Source organism: Hemitrygon akajei, chromosome 7, assembly GCF_048418815.1.
Source record: "Hemitrygon akajei chromosome 7, sHemAka1.3, whole genome shotgun sequence".
Lineage (NCBI taxonomy): Eukaryota > Metazoa > Chordata > Chondrichthyes > Myliobatiformes > Dasyatidae > Hemitrygon > Hemitrygon akajei.
This window is the reverse complement of record NC_133130.1, coordinates 92,406,899-92,427,117: the sequence shown is the minus strand read 5'-3', so window position 1 is coordinate 92,427,117 and position 20,219 is coordinate 92,406,899. Positions and strand designations below refer to the sequence as shown.

Below are 20,219 nucleotides of genomic sequence, written 5' to 3'. Positions count from 1 at the left end.
GATGGTATCAATGAGAACAGGGCATGTCCTGGGTGATAGGGTCCATAGTGATGGACTCTGCCTTTTTGAGGCATCACACCTTGAGGATGTCCTAAATACTATGGAGGCTGGTGCCCATGATGGAGCTGGCTAAGCTTACAACTCTCTGCAGCTTACTTTGATCCTGCGCAGTAGCCGCCCACCCCCCATACCAGCGGGTGATGCAGCCAATCGGAATGCTCTCCACGGTACATCCATAGAAATTTACGAGGGTCTTTGGTGACACACCAACTCTCCTCAAACTCCCAATGAAATAGAGCCGCTGCCATTCCTTCTTTGTAGCTTTTTAATTATTCATTTACGGGATGTGGGCGTCGCCAGCTAAGCCAGCATTTATTGCCCACCCGTAGTGGCCCTGGAGAGGTGGTGATGAGCTGCCTTCTTGAATCGCTGCAGTCCCTGAGGTGTAGGTACACCTATAGAGGGAATTCTATAATTTTGACCCAGTGACAATGAAGGAACGGTGACAAGTTTCCAAGTCAGGATGGTGAGTGACTTGGAGGGGGATTTCCAAATGGTGGTGTCCCCAGGTATCTGCTCTTCTCGTCCTTCTAGAATGTAGTGGTTGTGGGTCTGGCAGGTGCTGCCTCAGGAACTTTGGTGTGTTGTTGCAGTGCATCTTGTAGGTAGTACACACTGCTGCAATTGTTTGTTGATGGTGGAGGGATTGGATGCTTGTGAAAAGGGTACCAAACTGGATGGTGTCAAGCTTCTGGAGTGTTGATGGAGCTGCACTCATCCAAGCAAGTGGCGAGTATTCCATTACACTCCTGACCTGAGCCTTGTAGATGGTGGACAGAGTTTGCGAAGTCAGGAGGTAAGTTACACACCACAGGATTCATAGCCTTTGACCTGCTCTGGTAGCCATGGTGTTTATATGGCTAGGCCTGTTCAGTTTCCTGTCAATGGTAACCCCCAGGATGTTGATAGTAGGGGATTCAGTGATGGTGATGCCACTGAATGTTAAGGGACGATGGTTAGAGTAACTCTTGTTGGAGATGGTCATTGCCTGGTGCTTGAGTGGCTAGAATCTTACTTGCCACTGTCAGCCCAATCCTGGATATTGTCCAGGTCCTGCTGTGTTTGGGAATGAACTGCTTCACAATCTGAGGAGTCATGAATGGTGCAGAACGTTGTGCAGTCATCTGCGAACATCCCCACTTCTGACTTTATGATGGAAGGAAGATCATTGAAAAGCAGCTGAAGATGGTTTGTCCTAGGACTCTTCCCTGAGGAACCCTTGCAGTGATGTCCTGAGGATGAGATGATTGACCTCCAACCTCCACAATCATCTTCCTTTGTGTCAGGCATGATTCCAGCCAGTGGAGAGTTTTCCCCGTAATTCCCATTGACTCCATTTTAGTTAGAACTATCACTCTCACCTCACCTCTGGTATTTAGCTCTTTGGTCCATGTTTGGACCAAGGAGATGATGAGGTCAGGAGCTGAGTGGCCTTGACAGAACCCAAACTGGGCATCTGTAAGCAGGTTATTACCAAGTAGGTGCTGCATGATAGCACTGTTGATGACCACTTCCATGACTTTGCTGATGATTGAGAGTAGGCTGATAGGGCAGTGATTGGCTGGGTTGGACCTGTCCTGTTTCTTGTGTATAGGACATAGCTGGGCAATTTTCCACATTTTCCACACAGCTGCATCAATATGTTAGGCCCTGGATAGTTCCTCAGAGATGTTGACACCCAGGAACTCGAAATTGCTCACCCTTTCCACTTCTGCTCCCTTTGAGAAATGGTGTGTATTCCCTCACCTTACTCTTTCCGGTCCACAACCAGTGCTTTGGTATTACTGACATTGAGTGCAAGGTTGTTGCTGTGACACCACTCAACAAGCTGATGTATCTTGCTCCTGTACGCTCTCTCGTCGCCATCTGAAATTCTGCCGACAGAAGTTATATCATCAGCAAACTTATAGATGGCATTTGAGCTGTGCCTAGCCACACAGTCATGGGTGCAGAGAGAGCAGAGCAGTGGGTTAAGCACACATCCCTGAGGTGTGCTGGTGTTGATTATCAGCAAGGTGGAGATGTGATTTCTGATTGGCACGGATTGTGGTCTTCTGGTTAGGAAGTTGAGGATCCAAGCTTAAGCATTTGGATCTGCAATCTTTGGAGTTTAGAAGAATGAGAGAAAGACCTCATTGAAACATACAAGACCTTAAGGGGTTATGACAGAACAGAGGTTGTGATACTTACATTAGTGAGAAAGTCTTGAAAAAGGGGATGTAATTAAAAGATAGTGGGTGGTTTGAAACGAGGTATGTAGGAAGATCTTGCGGAGTGTGGCAGGTCTCTAGAATCACCTATCCAGACGGTTGTGCTGACTGGATCATTTGGAGTTATTAAAGGGGAAGGGGGTATACTTTAGAAAGATCACAGATTTGAGGGCGATAATGAACTGAGACAAATCATTCATGATCATTTTGAACAGAGGCTCAGGCTTGAGGGGCTGAATAGCCTATTCTTGCTATTTTCTTTTCCCTTGGTGCTTATCTTATATAGAAATATGATTATTAATTATCACTGTCAGTTCAGTATCAATCTCAGTGATCTTTCAAAGGAGGGTTCCAGATATCCACTGACCTTTTTCTTCAGGACATCTTAAGTGAGTGGACTCCAATTTCAAAGTTTTTCATTTTTGTTCTGGACACCCAATTTTGGTGAAACCTACCCGATTCCTTAATTCATCACCAACTTGAATCTTTTACTAAGCCAGCACAAGCCTGATCTGCCCAGTCTGTTCTCACAATTTAACCCTTTTACCAAATACATTTTTAATGAAGGTCATATTTGATAGATTGTCCCATTGACCTGAGCTTTGTTTGGTTCACAAGAAAGGGTGCATTTGTTAGCAATGTGTATAATTAGTGTCTTTTTTCATGGTATGCAGTGTATATTCATCCCTAACACTGTCTTTCCCCCAAACCCCTCATCCCTTATTTCCAGGATTTGTCGATTTAACACTTCATGACCAGGTGCAACTATTGGAATGCTGCTGGTTAGAAATTTTGATGATTGGCCTTATCTGGCGCTCCATGGAACATCCAGGAAAACTCATATTTGCTCCAGATTTGGTTTTGGACAGGTACTTAATTAATTAGTTTGCACAGATGTAATTTTGGACTCTGTAGTCTCTTGGGTGCATTAATGAAACACGTTACACTTATGCAAACTCTTCTCTTTCCTGATAATTCTTGTTCTATCGTGTCTGTCTAGGAGCACACAAGACAAATCTCATTGGGTTAAACTAAAGAGCTGGTCAGCACGATACAAACTGTAGTCCATTCCAGCTCCAAAACTGGCCACCAGGGAGTGGGACGTGCCCCTACACCTCCTCCCTCACCACCATTGAGGGCCCCAAACAGTCCTTACAAGTGAGGCAACACTTCACTTGTGAGTCCGTTAGGCTCCAGTGCGGCCTCCTCTACATCAGTGAGACACAAAGTATATTGGGGAATTACCTCGTCAAACATCTTTGCTCTATCCGCTGCAAAAGGCAATATTTCCCAGTGGCCACCCATTTCAATTTGACTTCTTTATTGCCATTCCAACATGTCTATCCATGACCTCCTCTACTGTCGTGATGAGGCCACACTCGGGTTGGAGGAGCAACTCCTCATATCCCGTCTGGGTAGCCTCCAACTTCATAGCGTGAGCATCAATTTCTAAATCTAAATTCTGTGAAATTCAACTCCCACCCTTTCTCTCTTTTTCCATTCCTCATTCTGGTTCCCTTCTACCCTCTTTTCTTTCTGTCCATTGACGTAGAGGGGGACACACTGGAGCCCAAACAACTCGCAGTTAAAGTGTTGCCCACCACCACCCTCCGATATCTCTCCTCTTTTCCTTTCTTCCCAAAAGCACGGTCCTCTCCTGTTAGATTCCTTCTTCTTCAACCCTTTACCTCTTCCGCATATCATCTCCCAGCTTTTTTCTTCATCCTGCCTCCTGCACCATCCACCATTTCCCATCCTGGTCTCACCTTCCAGTTTCTTCTCTTTCCCCCACCCTCTTACTTTCCAGTGCAGATGAAGGGTCTCAGTCTGAAACGTTGACTGTTTATTCCCCTCCATAGATGCTGCCTGACTAGCTAAGTTCTCCAGCATTTTGTGTGTGTTGCTCAAGATTTCCAGCATCTGCAGAATCTCTTGTGTTTATATTAGAAAATGTCTCTTTGCTTCATTCAGCATGAAACCAGGAAGAACATCAGCATTTTTTCCAGCTAAACTTTGAAAGGATGTGCTATTTCCAGCCACCATTATCCCAGCAGATATCACAGAATGTCCAGAAGCTTAACAGTGTGTGTGGGTACGAAGTCTCGAGAACCTGATCTCCAGGCATAAACAGAAGTTGAACATGCTCATTCCACTTTGTGCAGTGCTGCTTAAGACTTCCCTGTAGGTATCCAGTGTGGACATGAATCAGACATTTGGGCCCAAATCTCATTTGGTGACCATGGCAGCACAGTACATTGTCTGTTTCTTCCAAATGTTCAGCTCCTAAACCAGCAACTAGGGAATGTTTTTCTATTTCTCTTATTGTGGAGTTAGGGAGAGCATAAGTATTCCTTCTAACTTTGAAACAGTGAGCTCATCCCCATTCTGAAATCTTACTACCACCCCACACACCCTGAGCTGTATCAGAATCCTTGGGCACATTGACCAATGACTCCCTGTGTGGCCGGAATGGTGCCTGCACTGGGAAGCATTCCAGTTTAGACTGGATCCAATTTCCAAAGTTTCAGATATACCATCACTGCTTCTCCTGACTGGGTATTATAGCTGAGATGATTCTATATCCAGTCCCACCTTACCAGTTGTTTCTCATCCAGAGAAAGGAATTCTTACGCAGCCATGAAGCATAAACAAAGACTCAACTGCACCGTGCAGAAATTCTTTGGAGATCTAACATTGACACCGTAAATATTTTGCCCTTTAGCATTTAGTAGTTGCATGAAGAGATAAAGAAGTTGGATTGTTTAGGACTGATCAGCCTCACACCTGGTTATTGCAGCTGCTGTCTAAGGCAGCAGTGGGATATAACTGTGAAGGGAGTTTGCTCTAATGAGAAAGAGACTGCCTGGCAGCCGGTTTAAAAATCAGTTTAACTGGAGATTTTCAACCACTTCCTGCTTGTTTTGCACGATTGGTCTGTTTCTGACAATGACCATTGAACTTTGTACAGTGGTACTATCAATAGTGAGTGGTTCCGCTCTCCATTCTGACATAGAAAAGCAGACAAAAAAAATGTGCATAAGGACATAGATGAAGAAACAGAAGAGTACAACAACCAGGAAGAGCTGAGCTCCACGATCTGGATAAGGAAATCTGAGATGTGATCCATTGGAGGTCCTTAAAATTACAAAGAATTTTGATCAGTTAATCAGGGTTTTGCTATGTTTTCCAAAGTGTTTTCATTTTAGGAGTCCATGAGTGATGAAAAGCAAATCTAGGGGTCATGAATGAATGTCATGATTAGTACTAATGAGGAATTTGAGAAGAACTTCCTTGCCAGAGCATTGACCTCACTTCATTCTGCATCTTGTTACTGTTCTCCCACCGTACTCCCTCAAGGCACTAATGTGATGAAATGATCTGTATGGGTGGCATGCAAAACCAGTTTTTCACTGAACTTTGGCACGTGACAATAATACACCAATTTATCAGTTTAGTTGAGGCAAATATTGGGAGTGAATTTATCAATGCAACACAGAAAGTGTCCTGTCTGGATACATAATGGGTTGATATGGCAAAGCTCTGCACGTGGCTGCAAGAAACTGCAGAGTTGTTGACAAAGCTCAGCATGTCACGGAAAGCAGCCTCCCATCCGTGGACTCTGTCTGTACTTCTCACTGCCTCTGTAGAGCAGCCAGGACCCCACCCACCTCAGATATCCTCTCTACGCCCTTCTTCCACTGGGCAGAAGATACAAAAGCTGAAATCATGTACCACCAGGCTCAAGGATAGCTTCTACACCACTGCTATTCGAATCATAGACTCATAGAAATCCACAGCATATTACAGGCCCTTCAGCCCACAATGTTGTGCCAACCATGTAACCTACTGTAGAAACCGCATTGCCCTCTATTTTACTAAGCTCCATGTACTCTTAAAGGACCTTATTGTATCTGCCTCTACCATTGTTGCTGTCAGTGTATTCACAAACCCACCACTCTCTGTGTGAAAAAACTTACCTCTGACATCCCCCTTATACCTGCTTCCAAGCACCTTAAAACTATGTCCCCTCGTGTTAGCCATTTCAGCCCTGGGGGAAAAAGCCTCTGACTATCCACACGATCAATGCCTCTCATCATCTTATACACCTCTATCAGGTCACTCCTCATCCTCCTTCGCTCCAAGGAGAAAAGGCCGAGTTCACTCAACCTATTCTCATAAGGCATGCTCCCCAATCCAGGCAACATCCTCGTAAATCTCCTCTGCACCCTGCACTGTTATAAGACGATTGAACAGTTCCCCATTGCATAGAATCCCTTTAACCTTAATTTTTCACTGTACTGCACGTTCCCTGGGACTGTTACACTTTATTTTGCTTTCTGTTATTATTCTACCTCAATGCATGGCGTGATGATTTAATCTTCTGAACAGTAGGCTAGACAAGCTTTTCACTGTACGTATCTCAGTATATGTGACAGGCATAAACCAAATTGCCTATTTAAGGGGCAACACAAGGGGAAGAAAGATTGGGCCATGTTGCTGTGGTCTGAGAGGGTAGTGGGGTGAGGGGCTTATGTGGAACATAAACTCTGGCGTGCTTCAGTTTGATCTAGAATTGGCTTGGCAATAGGAGGCAGAGGTGATAGTGGAGGGTTGTCTTTGTGATTTGGAACCTGTGATCCCAAGTGTACCCTGGTGATTAATGCTGGGACCCTGATTGTTATAGATGGCTTGCTCATGAATGAAGATGATGTGATCTGTAAGTTCCCATGAAATGTGGTGGGGTGGATAGTGAGGTCGGTAGTCTTAGGCAAAAGGGCAATATTGATGAGTTGACTCATGGAAAGAGCAATGGCAGATGGAACCTAATTCTGATATGTATGGTGCAATACATCTTGGAAGGACAAGTAAGGCTAGGGCTTGGACTGTGAATGGTAACACCCATGGGAGTATTGAGGGATGCTGGTCTTTGAGTCCATGGATCCCTGAAGGTGGGAGCACGTGGGTAGGGTAGCGAAGAAAACAGAGAAGGTATTTCCCTTCATTAACTGGGATACAGAATGTAAGAGCAGAAAGGAATATTGTGTATGATTCTTGTTACTGCATTAAAGGAAGGAAATGATTGTTCTGCAGATGGTGCGGGTGAAATTCACCAGGATGTTGCCTGGGCTTCAATTGTAAGGAAATACTGGAGTGGTTAGGTTTGCTTTCCTTGAAGTGGAGGAAGCTAAGGGAGGACCTGATTATGTTATGCAAAAAGATGAGGCATTTGGAGAGGTAGATAATAGGAAACTTCTCCCCATAGCAGAGGCATCTATATCCAGAGGAGCTTGGTTTAAGATTAGGGGTAGAGGATTGAGAGGAATGTCTGAGTTGATGACTGAATTAAAACACATAGCCAAAAATGTAATAATCTCTGAATTGTTACCTGAGCCATGTGCAAATTGGCAAAGGGTTAATGTGATCTGAAAGTAAGTGTGTGGCTCAAAGGTTGTTGCAGGAGAAGTGGGACGTCGGCACCAGTTTTGGGGAAGGAGGGAGCTGTTCCAATGGGGCAGGCCTGAACCGTGATGGGACCAGGGTCCTGGTGACTCACATAACTAGGGATGTGGATAGGGCTTGAAACTAAATAGTAGGGGAGTGGGTTCAACAGTGTGGAAAAGTAGGGATAAAGTAAAAAGAAAGGAGAGTGAGGAGAGGTTACTGAAGGCTGAATAAAGAATAAGAAATAAAGTTTAGAAATTGATAAGAATCTAACTTCAGGCATCATAGAGACAAAATTGAAAAGAAGGGTGGTGAATACAAGACTGAAGGTGTAATATCTGAATGCATGCAGCGTTCAACATAAGGTCAATGATCTTGTAGTGCAGTTAGAAATTGGCAGGCATACGCTGTGAGCATCACTGAGTCGTTGTTGAAAGAAAATCATAGTTGGGAGCTTAACATCCAAGGATGCACATTGAATCGAAAAGGCAGGCAGGTGCACAGAGGAGGTGGTTTAGCTTTGTTGGTAAAAAATGGAATCAAATCCTTAGGACATAGTGACATAGAATCAGATGATGTAGAATCCTTGTGGGTAGATTTGTAAAAAAACACCCTGATGGAGTTATAGACAAGCATCTGAGCAGTAGCCAGGATGTGGGGTACAAGTTACAATGGGAGATTTAAAAAAATGCATGTAAATGGGTTAATTCAATATGCAGGTAGACTGGGGAAAGGAAGGTTGGTGCAAGATCTCAAGAGGAGGAATTTATAGAATCCTATGAGATGGCTTTTTTTTGTGGTTGAGCCCATTAGGGGAAAGGTAATTCTGGATTGAGTGTTGTGTAATGAACCAGATTTGATTAGGGAGGTGAAGGATTCGCCCAGCAGTTTGAGAGGGAGAGCTAAAATCAGGTGTTATCTGAGCAAAGGAAGCTGCAGAGGCACGAGAGAGGAGCTGGACAAAGTTTGATTGGAAGGGGGAAACTAGCAGGGATGACTGTAGAGCAGCAATGGCTGGAGTTTCGAGAAGTAATTCAGACAATGCAGAATAAATAGGAAGGATGAAGCAACTGTGGCTGACAAGGGAAGTCAGAAAAGAGGACATACAATATAGCAAAAATTAGCTGGCAGCTTGAGGATTGGTAATTTTTTATAAACCAGCAGAAGACACTAAAAAAACCTATAAAGAGAGAAACGATTAAATGTGAAGGAGCCAATTTATTGCTCCTTCAATTTATTATTGGCAATTATATTGCCAATAAGATAAAAGAGGATACCAAACATTCTTACAGATTTATGAAGAGTAAGGGAGAGACGGGAGTGGATATTGGACGGCTGAAAAATAATGCTGGGGAGGTAGTAATGGGAGACAAAGAAATTACAGACAAGCTCAATAAATATTTTGTATCATTCACTAGGGAAGAGACCGGCAGCATGCCAGAGATTCAAGAGTGTCACAGGGAAAAAGTGACTGGAGTCTAAGGAGAAGTTGTTTAGGATGCTGAAAGGTCTGAAAGTAGATAAGTCACGTAGAACCCAGGGTTCTGAAACTGGGAACAAATTTGTGGATGGCGCTAAGATTGGGGGTGGGGTGCTCAGTGAGGAAGGCTATCAGAGCTTGCAGCAGGATTTGGACCAGCTGGAAAAATGGACTGAAAAATGACAGATGAAATTTAGTGCAGACAAGTGCATGTCAGTAGGACCAACCAGGCTAGGTAGGGCACTGAGGAGTGTGGTAGAACAAAGGGATCTGGGAATACAGGTCCATAATTCATTGGAAGTGAAGGTAGATGGAGTCATAAAGAAAGCTTTTGACACATTGACCTTCGTAAATCAAAGTACTGAATCTAGCAGCTGAAGTGTTATGTTGGAGTTCTATAAGATGTTGGAGTATTGGAGTATAATTTGGAGTATAAATGCACTCATTTTGAAAGCGTGCAGAGACAATTTACAAGGATGTTGCCAGGACTTGAGGACCTGAGTTATAGGGAAAGGTTAAATCTTACAGATTCCTTAGAACATAGAGATTTGATGGAGGTATACAAAATTATGAGGGGCCTAGATAAGGTAAATGCAAGCAGGCTTTTTTCCACTGAGGTTGGTGAGATTACAACTAGAGGTCATGGGTTAAGGTTAAAAGGTGAAACGTTTAAGGGGAACATGTGGGAGAACTTTCTCACTCAGAGTGTTGTGAGAGTGTAGAATGGTCTGCCAGCAGAAGTGGTGGATGAAGGTTTGATTTCAACATTTAATAGAAATTTGGATAGGTTAATGGATGGGAGGGGTATGGATGGCTATGGTCTCAGTGCAGGTCGATGTAACTAGGCAGATTAACAGTTCTACATGGGCTGGATGGGCCAAAGAGCGTGTTTCTGTGCTGTGGTATTCCAAGACTCTATGACTATATAACGTTCACACTAGGTACAACCCACAACCTCCTCCTTCTCTCCCTTTCCTCTTTCCACCAGCCCGGATATCTACAAACAGCCGAAGGAGCAAGCGTAACTGGGGAAATTTTGAGAGCATTGCTTGCCTCCTCCCTCAGAGGGGAAGTATTTTGTGGAGTCACAGCAACTTTGACTGATGCATCCCCTTTGCCTGAGTAAAACAGTCCAAATGGAGATTTTAGTCTGGAAGGGAGATGGCAAATGTAGGCACTCCCCAACATTTAAGTAGAATCCAAACGAGTGTTTTATTTACTTGCGCATTTTATAAGAAGACTACCTGCTAGGTGAAGGTAAAGAGGATTAATGTGGATGGCTGCTTAATCCCCAGTACAAGCTTGGTAGGTGAAAGGGCCTGTTTCTCTGTCTTGATTCAGGGTGGAAGTGGCACATGTAAGGGGGCATCATTTTAAGGTGATGGGAGGAAAGTATCGAGACGATGTCAGAAGTATGTTTTAACACAGAGAGTGGTGGGTGTGCAAAACACACTGATGGGGTGATGATAGGGGCACATGGATAAAGATGGAGGGCTATTTAGGAGGGAAGGTCAGATTAGGTTAAATGACCATCACAACATTGTGGGCCAAAGGGCCTCTACTGCACTGGACCATTCTATGTTCTATGTGACTCCATAACTGAAAGTTCATGCCTTCTTTTAAGACAAGCACATTAAAAGTGGAAAGATTGGCAAGGGGAAATCAGTAATAGACTGGGACCATAAGTTGGTCCTGCCATTTAAAGCACACACACCAGTTCAAGTGTAATTTCCAAGCAAAGTTACTTTTCTATGACTGATTTATGTGTTTTTGAGCACGAGTATGTGTTTATAGCTAGATACGCTTTATTTGGTTTTTTATAGTTTGGAGGGCTATCTTTAAAATAAATGTTTTTCCTTTTATATAAATGAAAAAAGATGTGACGTAGTTGAACAGGGTTTAATCTATCTGTATTAGTTTAATTCTTCCCTGATTTTTTTCTGAAAATTCAGTATTAACTTTTACCTGTGGCTGATCATGCAGTGGTTTTGCGTTTTTTCCCTCAATGGACATGCTCCTTTCTCCAGGCTTGGCAATATCATTGCCTCTTGTACTTTCTTTAGGTCCAGCGATCAACTTCCTTTCCATCCCTGGATATGGATGGAGCAAGTTAATTATCAGTGGCATAGGTCTTGAATTTATTTATTTTTCCCAATTTACTTGTCTTTGCTGTTATAGTTGTGTGTAGTTTGTCCTTCTGCTTGCTGACGTCCATCCAGTCTTCTCCAGGTTATTCAATGAGAATCACAGATGAAGTCTTGTTGAAAAATGAGACTTCATGTGATGTAGAGAAGCAGCAACATCATGAACAACCCGTATCAATCAGATCAAACAAGAATAAACATAAACAAGGAGAGGATAGAGTAGGGGTTCCTAACATTTTTTATGTCATGGACCAATACCATTAAGCAAGGGGTCCATGAATCTCAGGTTGGGAACCCCTGGGATAGAGTATTATTATGACATTGATTAAATTTACTGTTCCATATAACTTATTCTGAAGACTGTCCCCTTGGTGAACTGCCAGAGGACCAGTCTAGAGCTCACAGGAAGTCCAGAGCCGAGGGGTCTCGGCATTTGGAGGCTCAGCTGTTTAAGAGACCAGGGTAGGAAAACACATACATTCTGGTACTGCTACTGACAGATGCCGGCAGCTTCATCAGTGCACAAGGCTTCATGGTGAAGATGGGGAAGAAGCAGCCAATGTAAATAAAAATGGAGTCAGGAGGGTGTGGTCCTGAACAGTGGGCAGTTTTAGAGGGGGTTTGGAAGAGGGTGGACAGAGAAACACCTGGATTAAAAGTAATAGTTCTAATGGCAATTGCAGCATGGGAAGAGGAGGTAATGTCTGATTGGGGAGATTAGTTATGATTAGGATACATGACTGGGGTGTTGAGAATGTACTGCAGATGTCCATCACAATGAATCTAGAAGAATTATCATTTTATTCTCAAGAATTGTATGAGCTAGTTATCGGGGGTGACCCCACTTAAGCAAGCCTGTACATTCCATTGCATTATTTGGCATTTCCAAGCTTTATTCAGTACTGATGCACCATCAATAACTCACGCTGAGACGTAGGAAGCGAGGTATCAGCTTTTATTGACTGGAAGAATGAACAACACTACATCCTGGGGAATGAGGCTGGGCAACAGGCCTCAGTCGCCTTTATACAGGGGTCTGTGGGAGGAGCCACAGGAGCAGTCAGCAGGGGGTCTGTGGGAGGAGCCACAGGAGCAGTCAGCAGGGGTCTGTGGGAGGAGCCACAGGAGCAGTCAGCAGGGGTCTGTGGGAGGAGCCACAGGAGCAGTCAGCAGGGGGTCTGTGGGAGGAGCCACAGGAGCAGTCAGCAGGGGTCTGTGGGAGGAGCCACAGGAGCAGTCAGCGGGGGTCTGTGGGAGGAGCCACAGGAGCAGTCAGCAGGGGTCTGTGGGAGGAGCCACAGGAGCAGTCAGCAGGGGGTCTGTGGGAGGAGCCACAGGAGCAGTCAGCAGGGGTCTGTGGGAGGAGCCACAGGAGCAGTCAGCAGGGGTCTGTGGGAGGAGCCACAGGAGCAGTCAGCAGGGGGTCTGTGGGAGGAGCCACAGGAGCAGTCAGCGGGGGTCTGTGGGAGGAGCCACAGGAGCAGTCAGCAGGGGGTCTGTGGGAGGAGCCACAGGAGCAGTCAGCAGGGGGTCTGTGGGAGGAGCCACAGGAGCAGTCAGCAGGGGGTCTGTGGGAGGAGCCACAGGAGCAGTCAGCAGGGGTCTGTGGGAGGAGCCACAGGAGCAGTCCAGACAGGTATACGTAGTTCACCACAAGTACATGTCACTGGAGCACATATTAATGAAACCTCGTTTGAACCAATCAGACACCTACGGGGGCCCCTGGCTCTTACTATGATTGCACCCATATCATTTGTCATTTGGAGCAAGGGCTTCAAGTATTTGACATACTATTTGCAACATGATTAACTATGAAGAAAGCTGTGCCATGATCAATATCAATATCTAAGCATGAGATTCCTCATCATGGGAAGGGTCTTGGCCCGAACCGTTGACTCTTTATTCCTTTCCATAGATGCTGCCTGACCAGCATTTGCTGTGTGTTACTCAGTCGGATCTACTAGTGGCTGAACCGGTAAACCAGACTCACAATACAAGGAACACAAGTTCAATTCCACCAGGGTGATGGAATTTGAACTCAGTTTTTGTTTGAAACAAAATCAGCTGATCAAAAGCTAGAGTCAGTGAGTTAAACCACAAATTTGTCAAAAGTGCTACGGGTAAAGGCCCATTGTCTTTTATATCTGGCCCATGTGCAACTCTGGTCAAAAACCAACATGGTCAGGTAAACCACCCAAGCACGACCAGGGAAGGGAGCCAAGGTTGCCACCTACATCAATATCCAAAGGAGAAATAATTCAAATAGAAATTTATGCCTTGAGATTCTTTCCCCATATTGGGTCAGATTATAGTATTGTCCTTTGCCACCAAGGCTAATTCCATTGAAATTCATGTGCTAGGACACAACATACTGGTGTTAGTGTTAGTGCTTCTGACAGAGGGTGAATTTCTAGGCAACAGAATGTCTGACTGTTACTGAATTGCAAGACTGCAGTGAAATGGGATCACTAGCGGGTAATTTAATAGTAATAAAATTGAGAAATATTATTTCAACATGTAACTGGAAGATAGACACAGGTGAGACCTCTGTTTACTAGCTCACTATCGTAGTGTACAATGGATTCCTGAATCACTCAGTGATTACCCAAGTTCCACATGTGAAGTAGTATTTCCCAACATGTACTCTCCATCTGGAATGTTTAGTTTTTGATTATATCCCTGATCCCTACAGGTTACTTCCTTATACCCTTTGGTCACCTCTCAGTTTTTCATTTCCATGTTGGAAGTAAGAGTTCTTGCTCATCTTCCCCTTCATCCTGTTGACATTAGTGACTGAGACTAAACCAAATGTTAGCTTTGTTTTTCCTACTCTGGGGAAAATCATTCTTCCGAGGATTGATATTTAATATCTCGTAATGGATGGAATAAGGAGAGGTGCATTTTGGATAAAGCACCGATATGTACTCCAAACCCACCTAACCATCATTAATGCTTGATTGATGGTATCTCAGCTTCCAGTTATCACTCAACATCTGGTTACTGCCTTAGCAGTGCAGACTGTAGGGATTAGGGGTCTGGTCAAAGTGGTTGGGAGGCTGTCCCAGCAGTTTACCAATCTGCTTCTAGCAGATTACCAGAATTGCCAAGGAGTACTTTGAGAATGTGACTGAAGGGCACAGACTGACAGTGATCAGTGAAGCAGCCAGGGGCACTGGAGGTGAGAGAGTGGTGTGATCTCAATTTTCTTTCAGGACAAATACAGTCGTGATCTCGCTACACTCTCCAGTTCCCCTGGCTGCTGTCTATCAGGCCATCGGCACCGATTCCGGCTTATGGCATGGTCCTCATCCAGGCCGTCTCGACCCAGAGCTGCTGGAGGTTAATCCTTGAAGGCCACCAGCAGTCTCCTGCACTCTAAGCCAGCAGTGAGTCACCAGGCTGACTGCAGCCGTTTGCACGGGTAAAGACACATGGAGGAGAAAGGGAATGCAGAGTAAGGACTCATTCAAATCAGATTTACAGATCTACGTTTACAAATCTGGCTTGGAGAATTCATTTTGTGCTGGCTTTTTAACGTAGTCAAGCAGACATATTCATGTTCAGTGAAAGAGAAGAGTGCTACGGTTTCTGATAGCTTCTCCTGGTATTTCACATGAATGCACTCTTGTGCTGGACTTAATAAGGCTTGAATGAGGGAAGTGTGATGCTGTGAATGATCCCCACCACCACCGAGGTGAACCCCCATGAGCAACTGGCATCAGCTCGGGAGTGATGTTTTCACTGATTTCAATGGGATAGAGGAAGGGGGAGATCCAGTTTTAATGTCTTCAGTGATTTTTAAAATCATTTATTGGTAGCAGCCAGGCTGGATAAGAGTGGCCGCCCATTGCCTCTTTCCGCTCTTCTTTTCACCCTACTTGCCGTGTAGCTGCTGGTCGGGGCTGAGCCCTCATGGTGACTACAAGGCCACAAGACCCAGGAGCAAAATTAGGCCATTCAGCCCATCAAGTCTTCTCCACCATTGCATCGCGGCTGATTTATATTTCCTCTCAACCCCATTCTCCGTGTAACCTTTGTCAAGTCCAGAGAGTTCAGAATGGGAGACTGAAGAGCGCTATGAATGGCAGTACAGGCAGCATTCTGTGCCCTGTGCCCAGTGCCATGTTTGCCCATTGGAGCTGAAAGCCACAAGGTCACCAGACAGGCATTGACGCCTGGTTGCTACATGATGACTTGCGGTGGTGCCTTGGAAATCAGAATCCACCACCTGCTTGGGGACGTTGAGAATTCGGTGGCAGATGTTCTACCTACTGTTCATCCTGACGATGCACATTAACTTGGGTTTACCTTGGGGCGCATTCCCGTTCCAGAGTTCACTTAAATACACAAAAATGAAGTCTTTGCTGCCACCCAGTCCATCCCCTTTGTGAGGATGCATATTGCCCACCGTGGCCAGTCCTTGCTGTGAAGGAAGATGGCTGTAATGTACGTTTTATTATTGTTATGGGTATTTCTGGAAGTGTAAGCTGACACATTGCGGCAAAGCAACACCCTAGCCATCCAGGAACCCAGGAATGGGAAGTGCAGCCATCTATCTCCATAAGCAGCTGGACTAAAGGCCTGAGAATTTACCACTTTAAGGACTGAGAAGGAAATGACAATTCATCCGCAGAAAAGGATGTGGAGCACTGCAGCTCCATTACTAGTTCTCTAGTTGTTGAATCACAAGGTTGGGGGTTCAAGGCCTTCCTCAGAGCATAAGACTATAGGCCAGCACTCCAATGTAATCCTAAGGGAGTGATTTTAACTGAAGCCTCATCTGCCTTTTCAGGTGGGTGTAATGCAAACTTTTGAGGTTCCTGAGATTAGAGCACTGTGCATGTGAGTGGGTTGGATGGAGGAATGGGGCTTGCTTCATCGCAGTTCCCTCTTTGCTTAGTGAGCTCTGGTTTGTGGTATTCTGTGTTATTTTGCTGAACATGGTAGGCATACAACGTTGGTGCCAGAGTGTGTGGCAATGCTTGCGGGCTGCCCCAGTGCATCTTGGGGTGTGTTGGCTGTAACTATTGACAGCGTAACTGAAGAGTTGGAGATATCCCTCAGTATTCTGGCCAATATTTAGCTCACAGTCAACGTGATTAAATGGAAAGGCCAGTGTTGGTTTGCTATTGAAGGGATCTTGCCGTGCAAATGGGCCACTGTGTTTCCTGCATTGTTGCCGTAACTCTACTTCGAGTGTATTTGAATGCCTGGGAGACATTTTGGAGTGTTCCTGAGATTGTGAAAATATTCTCTTTAAAGGTATACAGTATATTTTAGTGAGGAAGAACAAAGAGAAAGTAAGAAAATATTTGCAAGAACACAAACAACAATTAAAAATTGAAAGAATGGGAATCCATACTTTTAGAAGTGAACTTCCAATGCCAGTGAGGTTAATTTGCAAAACTAACACTAATCATAGAACTGGTGACTGATTTGTACATTGAAGGGTAAGACTTGGCTTTCAGTGGCTGGTTTAGATTGTGTCTGCTACACAAAATTGAGGCACCAGGAAAGCATAATGGTTAGCACAACACTACACAGCTTGGCGCACTCCAGCACTCAGAGTTCAATTCTGGCGCTCTCTGATAAAAGTTTGTACATTCTCCCTGTGAGTGTAGGGCTTTCCTTGGGGTGCTCTGGTTTCCTCCCACAGTCTAAAGATGTACCGGTTAGCAGGTTAATTAATCATTGCAAATTGCCCTGATTAATTAACTGGGTGGTACAGCTCATTGGACTGTGTGGGTCTGTTCTGAGCTGTTACTCTGAATAAATACAATGCACCATCCCTATCTCAATCAATTCTTTATTGTTTATATGGTTTCAGAGATAGTGGTGGAGCGGTGAGCTGAGGCGGGAACGTTTTGATACTCAAGTTGACTCCTCATCTGGAGTTGCACTATTGTGTTCCAATGATGACGTCTGTCAGCACGTTTCCTATTGCACTGACAAGGGTGAGCTGCTGGAGCCCATCCAGTTGAGAAATTTGGGTCAGTAGCATAGAGAGCAGCCTTTAGGGACTCTGCAGGAACCTGCTCCATGCAAGTGTGTACTCCTCCAAATCGATAAGGCTTCTGTTAAAGGGAAACTTGGTCATTAAAAAGACCCTCATCAGAATATCGACATCTTGTGCCATGAACTGAGGTACAGCGCCATCCATTCAAATCATTTGATCACGTATCTACATAAAGTTGGGTCAAGGGAAAATACAAATTTTCAGTTAGAGAGGAGGTGCGGCGCAGGCAGACAATAAGATGCAAGGCTACCAGGAAGTAGCTAGTGATGTCAAGAGCCCACCTTATTACACAAGGGAATTGTTCAGTAGTCTTATAGCAGCAGGATAGAAGCTGTTCTTGAGCCTGGTTGTATGTGCTTTCAAGGTTTTTCATCTTCTGGGATGGGTAGGGCATTTGATTATGCTTTAGCAAGGCGATGAGAAGTGCAGACAGAGTCCATGGAGAGGCTGGTTTTCATGGTGTGCTGTGCTTTAATCCTGCAACCCTGTTGTGTCTTGCAGTCGCGGCCGGAGTGGCTTTCGAGACAGAAACTTGTCTTCATCAAATGGGGTTTGTTCTCATTTGCCGGGTGTTTATTTTGAGAGATGATGGACCGGTCTCTGTTGGAAATGGGGAACTTGCAGCATAGAGGGAGTATGAGAGTGAAGCTCCTGTAGTTTTTAGTGAAGTTGTTCAACTTTATTTGAAGTGAATATGCCCAACGTGCACTGGTAATGTGGAAAATCATTTTTAATATAGTGAACTGGCAGCAGTATTATCTAGCGACATCATTATTAACCTTATTATACAGTAATATATCTCATAGAGTCATAGAGAGGTACAGTGCAGAAACAGGCCCTTTGGCCCATCTAGTCCATACCAAAACCATTTAGATCCCATCGACCTGCACCGAGACCATAGCCCTCCATATCCCTATTATCCATGTACCTATCCAAACTTGCATTTCCCCTATCTATATCCCTCATAATACCATATGCCTCTATCAGATCTCCTCTCAATCTTCTGCATTCTAAGAAATAAAGTCTTAACCTATTCAATCTTCCTGTATAAATCAGCTTCTCCAGACCCAGCAACATCCTTGTAAATTTCCTCTGTATTCTTTCAACTTTGTTAACATCTTTCCTATAGGTAGGTGACCAAAACTGCACACAATACACCAAATTAGGCCTGACAAACGCCTTATACAACTTCAACATAACATCCCATCTCAATGCATTCATTTATGAAGGCCAATGAGCCAGAAGCTTTCTTTACAGCCCCGTCCACCTGTGATGACACTTACAGTGAATTATGGACCTGTATTCACAGATCCGTTTGCTCTATTTTCTATCATCCTACAATTGCTACTGGTTTCACATTAAGCACTATCTGTTATTTTATTTCTGTGAAGTACTTAAGTAGATGAAGTTTAATGTGGACAATGGTGCAGCCATTTGCTTCAGGTTCATCAGTTTTCAGCTGATGAATGGCCGGGAACTCAAATGGAGTGAAAAGATCTGGAGGGCCAAACGTGCAGATTAGCAGACAAGTATAAAAAGTGATCGAAAGGGTTGGATGTTAGCCTTTACACTGAACATCAGTGTGTATTCATTGGTGCTGTCCAAATTAAGAGCTGTAACACTGTTTACTTAGGATCATTAATTCCAGGTCAAGTTTAATTGTCATTCAGCCATACACATGCTTAACTAAACAGTGTTCCTCTGGGACCAAGATACAAAACGTAGAACATGCAGTCACAAACAGCACATAGCGCATATAGTCACAAAAAATGATGTTAGCACAAGACCCTGAGTGGTATGGCCTGAAGACCGATGGTGCTCGGGCTGTTGTCCTGGAGCCACGTTTCTGCAAAATCGTGTATGCAGCAGTTCCTCATTTCGCACTGATGAATGCAAATCAGCTTGTCTGGTGCTGCGTCCACCGCAAGCAATCCTGCTCGTCTTCTATGGAATGAAAAGTGGAGAGCAGCACAGATGGGAGGGGTCAGTCCCCAGCCCAGCACAGACGATATTTCCAACGCACCTGCTGTGCCTGTGTTCTCTCCCACCTCGCTTCTGGTCCCTCCTCCCCTGGGTGGCTGTAACAGGCAACACCACAGCACGAGGGCCTGGTCCACACAACAACCGAGGCTACACAGCTGCCATTTGGCCCCTCTAGCCTCTTCTATCAGTCAAGGAGGATCCACCTTCATTGATGATAGTTTTAGCTTTTTTTTATCATTAATTTTATTGCGTCACCAACGAATTACATTCAATACAACCAGTTGCCAATTACATTTTGACTGTTTAACCCAACCACCCCCACCCCTCATCGCCATCCCCCCTCCACCCCTCATCCTCATCCCCACCCCCCTCTCCACCCCTCCCTCCTCTCCCCCTCCACCCCTCTCTCCCCCTATCCCTCTCCTCTCCACCAAGCAACTGAATAGTAGTGCAGACACAGACAGGGCATTCCAATTTTAACAGAAGATCTTTTGTTAGATATCAAATTAGCCCACGTTAAGATTGTGTTTGGTCGTGCATCATTTATTCTTGCTGATGATAATTCCAGGCAAGAAATGTCCAAAGAGCTCCGAAGCCAGTGAGTACTTGAAATATCACGGGGAGGTTTCCAACATTGGAATACAATTTTCTCAGCTGCAGTCAGGCCTGCCTGCCAGACTTTGCGTGTTTTTTCCGTAAGGGAAAGGTGGGAGTATGATAGTTTTAGCTTTCAATGTTCCACTTGTTCCAGCATCCATAACTTCCACGCAGAGAGTTTCACATGTCTTCTAGCCTTCATGAAAATGTATTTCCTGATTTCACATCTAGTGGCAAAGCTTCAAATTCAAACACATTCTGCTAGAATGAAACAATAATCAAGGAAA

At 44.6% G+C, this 20,219-nt stretch overlaps 1 protein-coding gene across 2 annotated transcripts in view; it reads left to right on the top strand.

The window, feature by feature from the left end:
* Positions 1-20,219, top strand: part of esr1 (estrogen receptor 1) — a 207,532-nt gene that overhangs the window by 166,751 nt on the left and 20,562 nt on the right. For both annotated transcript variants that reach the window (XM_073051431.1, XM_073051430.1), the window contains exon 5: positions 3,001-3,139. In XM_073051431.1, coding sequence (XP_072907532.1) covers positions 3,001-3,139 — 139 coding nt within the window. The remainder of the gene's footprint in view (positions 1-3,000; positions 3,140-20,219) is intronic.